Here is a 7998-nt window from a genome sequence, read left to right on the forward strand (position 1 = left end):
AACCTTTTACTGCTGTGACTTACCCAAAATGTCTGCAGAGAAAATTGTCTGTTCTGATGTCTAGGTACTTGGGAGAAAAAAGGGAAATATTGCCCCCTTTTGGTAACTAAGAAGTCTTGCAAACTGAAAAAACAATATGCATAAGTATCATAATAATTTTGTATAAGAGAATAGGTTCTAATGATAAAATTCTGTGATTAATTTAAAAAATAACATTGTGAGGTAAATCAAAACTGAATTTATTTTTAATCAAATATCATTGTTGAAAATATCTGACCTGCCCGTTCTCAAACCTTAAAAACCAAAAATGTTCCACTCATCAAGAGATTAAAAACATGATTAAACAGCAGTTACGACCATGAGAACACTACAATTAAGGCAAACATGAAATTAAGGGCACAGTACAGAAAAAGCTGATTTATATATATTCTGACTCTGTCATGTTTTTTGTCATAAATCTGGTTAGCCTGAGTTTGGAACTATAAGCTACAAGTTATTGTATAGCTACTTCTACAATTTTCATTGTTTCTCGTATTAGTTAATTCCAGTTTTGTGCTTCTTGTAGCTCATGTTTTGAGTTTTCTTCCTCTCAGCTCCTTTTGTGTTGCAAAAAAAGGTAAAGGTAAAGTAGGGCAAGGGCTTCTTTTCTTAAACGTACTGTGTGTACAATAATCCATTGTCAGTGTTGGTGTATTAGAGCATGTATGCTTCTCTGTCAGTACATGAATCACCCTGCGCATAACATCTCTGTGAACAAAAACTTGTGCAATTGTGCATGTTGTCTGACAAAGCTTATCATGGCAGTGTCTTTGAACTAAAAGGCACCTCTTCTCTCCAGGTTACAGGTTCTAGTCTATCTGCTCAGCAGTGAACCTCAGGGAATGACTGAGGGACTGGGAGGTTATGTTTAAGGAAAGGATTGAACGCTGGCTTCAGTTGGGAGAGATGGTGCGTCGGCGCAGACAGCTGCATGTCAGGCACTTCAGGATGCTCATGGTGATGTGCATAAGAGGCCCAAAGTTGAAGAGTAGATTGTAGAAGGTGTTAACAGACAAGCCACCAGTCTCATCTGCATATTTTAAGGCCACGATGGGTGTGTAGAGGCTGTTGGTCAGATTCCTGAAGCGAGGGCTGTCTGACTCAATAACCTTCTTAGTGCACTGGAGGAATAAAAAATAAAGAGAGATGACTTGTATTTGATAAAACAATTCTTAAATTCTGGTTTGATTAAATGTGAGTAGGAAACTCAATCCCTTACTTTAGCTATGTCCTCTGGCGTCTGGCCCATGGCTTCAAATATATCTACGGATGATGGCAAGTAAACATCTTTAAAATATCGAACTGTGTCTGCATCTACTCCTGGATACTCCATCTTAGCCACTTCCTCCATCATCTTTGTTTCAAATTCGGTGTGCACAGGGCCAGGCTCAATCATGGACAACCTGAGGTGAGGTAGATAGAGGACGATACGTGAGGGAGCTTTTATCATTAAAAAATAAAGACAGCTGTGAAAATTCGACAGAGGAAAGAAGGTAATCTACCGGATATTGAACTTCATCAGTTGCACAGCCATACTCTCACAGAATCCCTCCATTGCGAATTTAGAGGCAGTGTAAACATCATTGAACACCACTCCTGATTAAAGAGTAAAGAACATGAAGATAAAGGACATCAATGTCATGTAATATCAAGTTTCAACCAACACAAAACTTTATTTACACATAAAGTACTAATTTACTTGAATTATCTCATAGATAAATGTCCTGCAAGTGCTAGACATATTATGAAAGTCTGTTTAGTAACTCATTAACTTGTTCAGGTAATCTCAACCACATGATACTTCCAACAAGTAAAAACAAACACTAAATATTTTTTGTATGCGCTTCCTATTTGAACTCAGTTGTGCCACTGATCTATTCAGCAAATGCAAGACATAGACACACAGGTAAAAACTACCATTAGTTCCCCCTGAAAATACTAACTAATCTGTGGCACACCATATTATCTGTGCAGATTACTCTTGTCTGTTTTTACAAAACTGGCATTTAAACATTTATTTATTACCAGAAATGTTAAGTATTGTGGCCTATTTCTTGAATCATATTAAAAGACATTGCTGATTTTCTAATACATCATTAATTATCAATAACTCATACCCTGGAGACCCATAACACTGCTCATGACCACAATGTGTCCCGAACGTCTCTTCTTCATGTCAGGCATCACTTCTTTGATCATTCGAACTACACCAAAGAAGTTGGTGTCAAACACTCTTTTCATCTCCTCGATGCTGATACTCTCCACGGGTCCAAGCAAGCCCACACCTGCATTGTTGACTGATAGGAAGCAAACAGACACACAGTTGATGTGCTCATATGTCCAACATTGTGATTCTTCAGCCTTTTTAATTGGTTCAGATTGTTCACCCCTGTGAGAATACGCTTTTGTAGACCACAAATGTCGTTACTTGATGCTACCACCAGATGTCAGTGTGTGACAACAGCAGAGAGGTGTGATGTAACACCATCCCAAGTTCAGGGACCTCTGAGTGTTGAGCAATTACGTGAAAGGGGTGCAATGTTGGATTTGGAGTAAGATGGAGGCAGGTTTATAAATAGAAGCTTTATCCAGTCTAAAGGTTTATAAGAATAGAGGTACTTATTCAGAAGCCATTAATCCAGAAACACTAAATCCACTGGGGAACAAAATCCATTAAAGGAGACCCAGCACATTGTTGCCGACATCCACTGTGATTTCTGTTTTTCAGAGCTATCCTCTGCTTTGTTTTAGCGCTTAAAAATGCAGATCAGGCAAAGAAGGTGCTGTGCAAACATGCAGCTGCAGGACTTCCAAAGTGAGCTTTATCTCACCTATGATAGCCCATGATGGCCTTTTTGTGGGTGCCTAATCTATCTGCCCACTGGAATTTCAAGACTTTCCCTCCACCCACTCAGCTGCATAACCACAGAGAATTTAACCAGTTTGTCAAAGCATTTCTATTCAGTGTCTTCAAATCCTCTTTCTTAACAATGAATTATCATAACAGTTAGCACTGTGCTGTAATTTATTTTCCTTCAAATTGCCTTGAAAAAGCTATTTTAAACCATAAAGGTATATTACAGCATCTATTAAATACAGGCTGTGCAGCAGGAGGTGGGGGTTAGTGATCTGCATGCTTGGTTATCATTTCTACACATGAATAAGAAACAGAATAAATAAACATACATTACAAGTTACATACTAAAAATAATTATGAGGTGTTTTAAAATATATAGCAAAAGACAAAAGCTATATTTACTCATGTTTAGCTATCCACATATAGGGAACAAATCAAAGGTGGGGGCAGGCCTGTTAAACACTCACTCAGAATATCAATATGGCGGTCCTTAACATTGTTGATGCACTGCCTGACGGACTCATCACTACACACGTCTAATGTAAGCAACATCAAGGTCTTCCCATATGCATCTCCAGCTGCCTCCACGAGCTTGTCCTTCTTTTTCAGGTCCCGCATGGTGGCGATGACTGTTTGAGAGAGACAAAGGGGTGAACATGGCTAATGTAACAAGAAAACCTATCTGATAGTGGAATTAGTCTTTTCTTTAACCAACATCATTGTAAGATATGAACTTTGTCCTTTTATGTTTTCTAGAAACTGCAGGTATACATATATTCCATTCATAAATCCATACCTGCTCCATTTGTTGCTCCATTGGAGTGGGACTAGTGCTGTTTGGCTTTAGACCCTGAAGTTTTGCTGCTGTTTACTTGGAAGTCTGTTTCTTGTGGAATTCATAGCTTTTTTTACGACCTCATATTATTTTCAGTTTAATTCTATGTGAGAAAATTACTAGGGAGACGTTAGAAGACGATTATGGTTCGGTTACAGCAATGACTTCCATTTGCATGTTCCTCACAAACTGTCATTATGTAACTTGGAGAGAAACGATGCTCGTCATCCAAATGACACTTATCCCTCATTTTTAATGGCATTCCCAGGTCAAACTTTTCTCTGACTAATGGGCTCTTTTAAACAACCAGTAAAAAGCTCTCTATATATTCTTTCATTTCATTTCACTTCCATACTTTCATTATTTATCATATGATAGTAACAGGTAATTTTTTTTTAAAATTATATATATATTTGTTTCTGTGGACTGTGCAAAATCAGCAGACAGGGCTTGCAAAATCAACAACAGCATTAAAGCGCACACACACACACACATGTGCATACACACACAGCTTGGACAGAGTCAGACAGTTAGGGTCAAAGTACCCAGAGAAGCCACGCCTGTTACAGGACACAGAATCACTTTCCTGTGAACTTCATTCACTTAACCTACATAAAACAGAGGAACCTATCAATGACCAATCATTATCATCACAGTCTTTATTTAACTTCCATGGATTCTTCCACATTGTGTGTTCTGCTTATGCTATGCTGGCTGAGGTTACCTAACAGGGGGAGAGAGGCAGTGCTGTTGCACATTGTCAATAAACAGAAGTAAACAACCTCAAATTCCTGCATTCATTTTAATCTGCCTGTTGTTTTTGGATTAGATAGCTTATGTTAAAAAGGCTTTATCCTCATTACGTTTTATGACAGCTATTTTTTGAGAATGCCTACATGTAAATGTGACATAATTTGTCTTTAAAAGCTATCAGAAACTATGACAGAAACCTTGTAGTTACAGCTAATGTTTTTTATTTGAGAAGCAGACGTCCATGTAAGCAACTAAATTATCTATGTATTGACAGAGAGGTCAACAAGAGATCCATTGTTCTTCTGGTTCCTGAAGGAAATATTCCTGGGCAGCTTGAACATTGTTTAATGCACCACACTACATTATAAACACAGGAGACTTTGAGGGCTGCTTAGTTTTGTATTGTTACTCTACACACAGTGTAATATTTAATCTCTGTTGGATTTTCTAGGAGATCAGCTCCAAGATGTGGCCTTATTAAAAGCAGCTCACAGCACGGAACAAAATCTGCTCCACTAGTGTTAGGAGGGAGGGAGCAATTAATCACTTTTGTTTTGCTCATCTATTTCACAGTAATAAATTCTTAGATCCAAGTAGCAACAAAACAAACCACACACACACACACACACACAAAAACAAAAAAACTCCACTTATCCTTGCACGGTCCTTTCTAAAGTGGAAAAATGCTAGCAGTCATGGCTTCACCCATCTATTCATTATGATGCAAACTATGACTCCAGTATTTAAGGCTTTCACTGTTCTGTAGAGAGTTACAGCTAAGAGCAAAATCTTGTCACTGAGGTCTTGAGCTAAACTCTAACCAATAGGGGTGGGTTGCTGAGTTGGTATAATTGTCTAAGGGTCCCTGAAATGAAAAGGTTTCTACAGTAGCATTATGGATGGCTGGGAAGCAGGAGGGGAACACAGACCAACAATGTCAAAGTGGGATACCCCAGCTCCTCTGTGTACCAATGAAGACTTCAAACATGGCCCTCGCTTCAGAGTGAACCCATGCTTGTACAGGTCTCAAACTTTGTCCCCCTTTCCACAATCGCTCCAGTGAGGGGACTATAGTCACATTAGACACGGCACTAAACTGGAGCAGGCGCTCTACAATTCATGGCACTAAAAGGGGTCTTTGTGCAGGAGAAGTCAATTGAAAGAGAACTGACAAGACTCCTTTTTTGAATCCCGCATTGGCAAGCGGCATCCTTGCAGACCTCTTCCGTGGAAGCGGGGCTTTCAGATGATAATAGGTAAACTAAAGGGGCCACTGTATCTCAGTCTTGACAAAATGTTATGATTCCAAATTTAGATGTGTTAGCTGTAAAATTAGACATTATAGCTACATAAAATCATGTTGGGTGGTTAAAACAGAGCTTGGTGCATGCGTCTCAGTCTAACTTTCTGCGTAAAAGGGTGCGAAAGCAAAGTGTTGCAGAATAAGTAAACACGACCAACCTAGCCTTCAAGCGAGCCACACTGTTATAGACTTACTACTGATGGGTCGAATCAAGGAAACAATGTAGAATAATGCGCATTTACCATGGTAACGCTTCTTTTCATCATTGGCCAGCGTGACGGCAATTCGTAACCCGATGCCCGAGGAACAGCCAGTGATCAGCACAACTTTCTGCCCACTGTTCGCCATGATTTGTCCGGGTAGACGCTGTGTTTTTCAGCGGTCCTCTGCTCTGGATGGTCGCTGTGGAGGGAGCTACCGATCACCGGACCTTTAAAAAAAAACTAAAGCGGATCATGCAGCCAGTCCAGCCATGTGAGCACCTAATTCAGTCACATGTTCAGTAAAATCAGTTACCCCAAAAGACGTGACATAACACCTCTTGTTGTTTTAAAAACTTGATGGGTGCCGCCCGGTCAGAGAGAGAGAGAGAGAGAGAGAGAGAGAGAGAGAAATGTAGCCAAGTTAATTCCTTTTAAAAAAGTAAGCTCGTGCATGCGCACACGTGCGCGTTACAGAGGGGGCAGTGCTTGATTTCTGAGCTGCTGACCCCAGAAGCACACTACTGTAATTCACGGATCACACACGTAGAGGGTTTTCTACACTGTATAATGTACAGGAGGTATTCTCATAGTGTGAACATATTTTAAGTCGACTACCCAAATGATAGGATTCATTCTTTTATTATTTATATTGATAAACAAAACTCTTAAATGACAGTCAAAATCATTTTGTACCTCTTGTTTTTCAAAATAACCTACATTATAATTGATTTTGCTGCTGTTTTTATTATCATAGGTTTGGTCCAAACCATAGACCCAAATTAAACTTTCACTCTGCTTCCGGCTGATTTGTTTAAATAAACCCTTTATTCTTTGCTAACCCATAATTTGTCAAAGCCTTTAAACTTAACTTAGTTAACTGTGCTGCACTGCCATCTTGTGGTAAGGAAAGGAACTGCAAACACGAGTATTGAGCTTCAAAATAGTGGATTAAGTAGTGCTAACTGCTCTACTGTAACCCAAACGATGACACTAATTAGATATGAGAAGTAGGGTCTGAGCTTGATTTGTCACTGATGGTATCAAGTGTTTTGTTACCTTGTGGACTTTGTTCTCTGACGTTATAAAGGGTCAAAGTTATTCTGATAAGATCTTAGATAAGACTTCTTTCCCTCCAGCAGAAAGCTTTAGTGTCGGAGTCTGTTTTGTTGGGGCCTGTTGCTAAATATGATGCAACACCAAGCAAACGGCAAATCACCGTTTTTACATCAGATAACTGTCAGTTTATGTTTTTCGTTTGATCTAAAAGCGATATGTGTGTGTGTGTGTCTTTCACATCTTTGTTTGGACTCACTTTAATGATTTTGCATCTGTTTAAATGTCATATCAACATAGCTGAAATAAAAACACAATTGTCTCATTCCCTAGTTACTGATTTTTTTCTAGTTGGCTACTATTGGATTTTTAACTGGAAAAAAAAACATGTGAATTTCTAATGTTTTATATAGTTTTTCTAGACTCTTTAGTGTGTTGACTAAAAGAAAAATAAGCATATTTTGTTTTTGTTGTGTTAACTGAAACTGGGATTACAATGCTGGATATTTTCAGTGCTGTTTGTTTCTCATGTGGAGACAGTACAAGCTTTAGATGGAGCTCCACACCATTTACATAAGTGTAGATTCTTTCCTTGTTTTTATTCTTGCCTTTGAAATCTGATTACATTTTCCACAGATTCATCCAATTTTAACGAGAATTTCTGACAACATGTTTCCCCCCTTTCAAAACGTTCTGTATTCACATCATGGATATGATGAATATAGGTCTCCCTGCTTTTAGTCTCATGCCTGGTTGTGCTATTTTACTCTCTTCTATAATTTTGTGATGTAGTGAGGTCACTTCTGCACATGTTCTCGCTCAATTGAAGAGATAAATTATTTTTTATTTAGAGTATTCCTGGCTTGTTGATGCATGCCGTTTCTTCAGGAAGTCATCTGATTGTATCACTTTTTGGTTGGAAAAGTTTTGCTCTTCCTTCCAGGTGTTGTTATTG

At 38.7% G+C, this 7998-nt stretch overlaps 1 protein-coding gene across 1 annotated transcript; it reads right to left on the bottom strand.

The window, feature by feature from the left end:
- Nucleotides 1–222: 222 nt before the first annotated feature.
- rdh8a (retinol dehydrogenase 8a) lies at nucleotides 223–6411 on the bottom strand. Its single transcript, XM_041967935.1, has 7 exons — nucleotides 6304–6411; nucleotides 6030–6217; nucleotides 3364–3525; nucleotides 2157–2336; nucleotides 1542–1635; nucleotides 1259–1442; nucleotides 223–1160 (listed from the first exon to the last, which is right to left on the bottom strand). The coding sequence occupies exons 2-7, from the start codon at nucleotides 6133–6135 to the stop codon at nucleotides 933–935; spliced, it is 954 nt and encodes a 317-aa protein (XP_041823869.1). The 5' UTR covers nucleotides 6136–6217; nucleotides 6304–6411; the 3' UTR covers nucleotides 223–932.
- Nucleotides 6412–7998: the final 1587 nt, after the last annotated feature.

This window comes from Melanotaenia boesemani, chromosome 2, assembly GCF_017639745.1.
Source record: "Melanotaenia boesemani isolate fMelBoe1 chromosome 2, fMelBoe1.pri, whole genome shotgun sequence".
Lineage (NCBI taxonomy): Eukaryota > Metazoa > Chordata > Actinopteri > Atheriniformes > Melanotaeniidae > Melanotaenia > Melanotaenia boesemani.

What these genes read in the sequence shown, in the direction of transcription:
- rdh8a (XM_041967935.1), bottom strand. Translation starts at nt 6,135, where the DNA reads ATGGCGAACAGTGGGCAGAAAGTTGTGCTGATCACTGGCTGTTCCTCG. An exon ending in CCGCCATATTGATATTCTGA is followed by an intron (nt 2,337 to 3,363) that starts GTGAGTGTTTAA and finishes GCTTCCTATCAG; the next exon opens with TCAACAATGCAGGTGTGGGC. An exon ending in CGCCAGAGGACATAGCTAAA is followed by an intron (nt 1,161 to 1,258) that starts GTAAGGGATTGA and finishes TTATTCCTCCAG; the next exon opens with TGCACTAAGAAGGTTATTGA.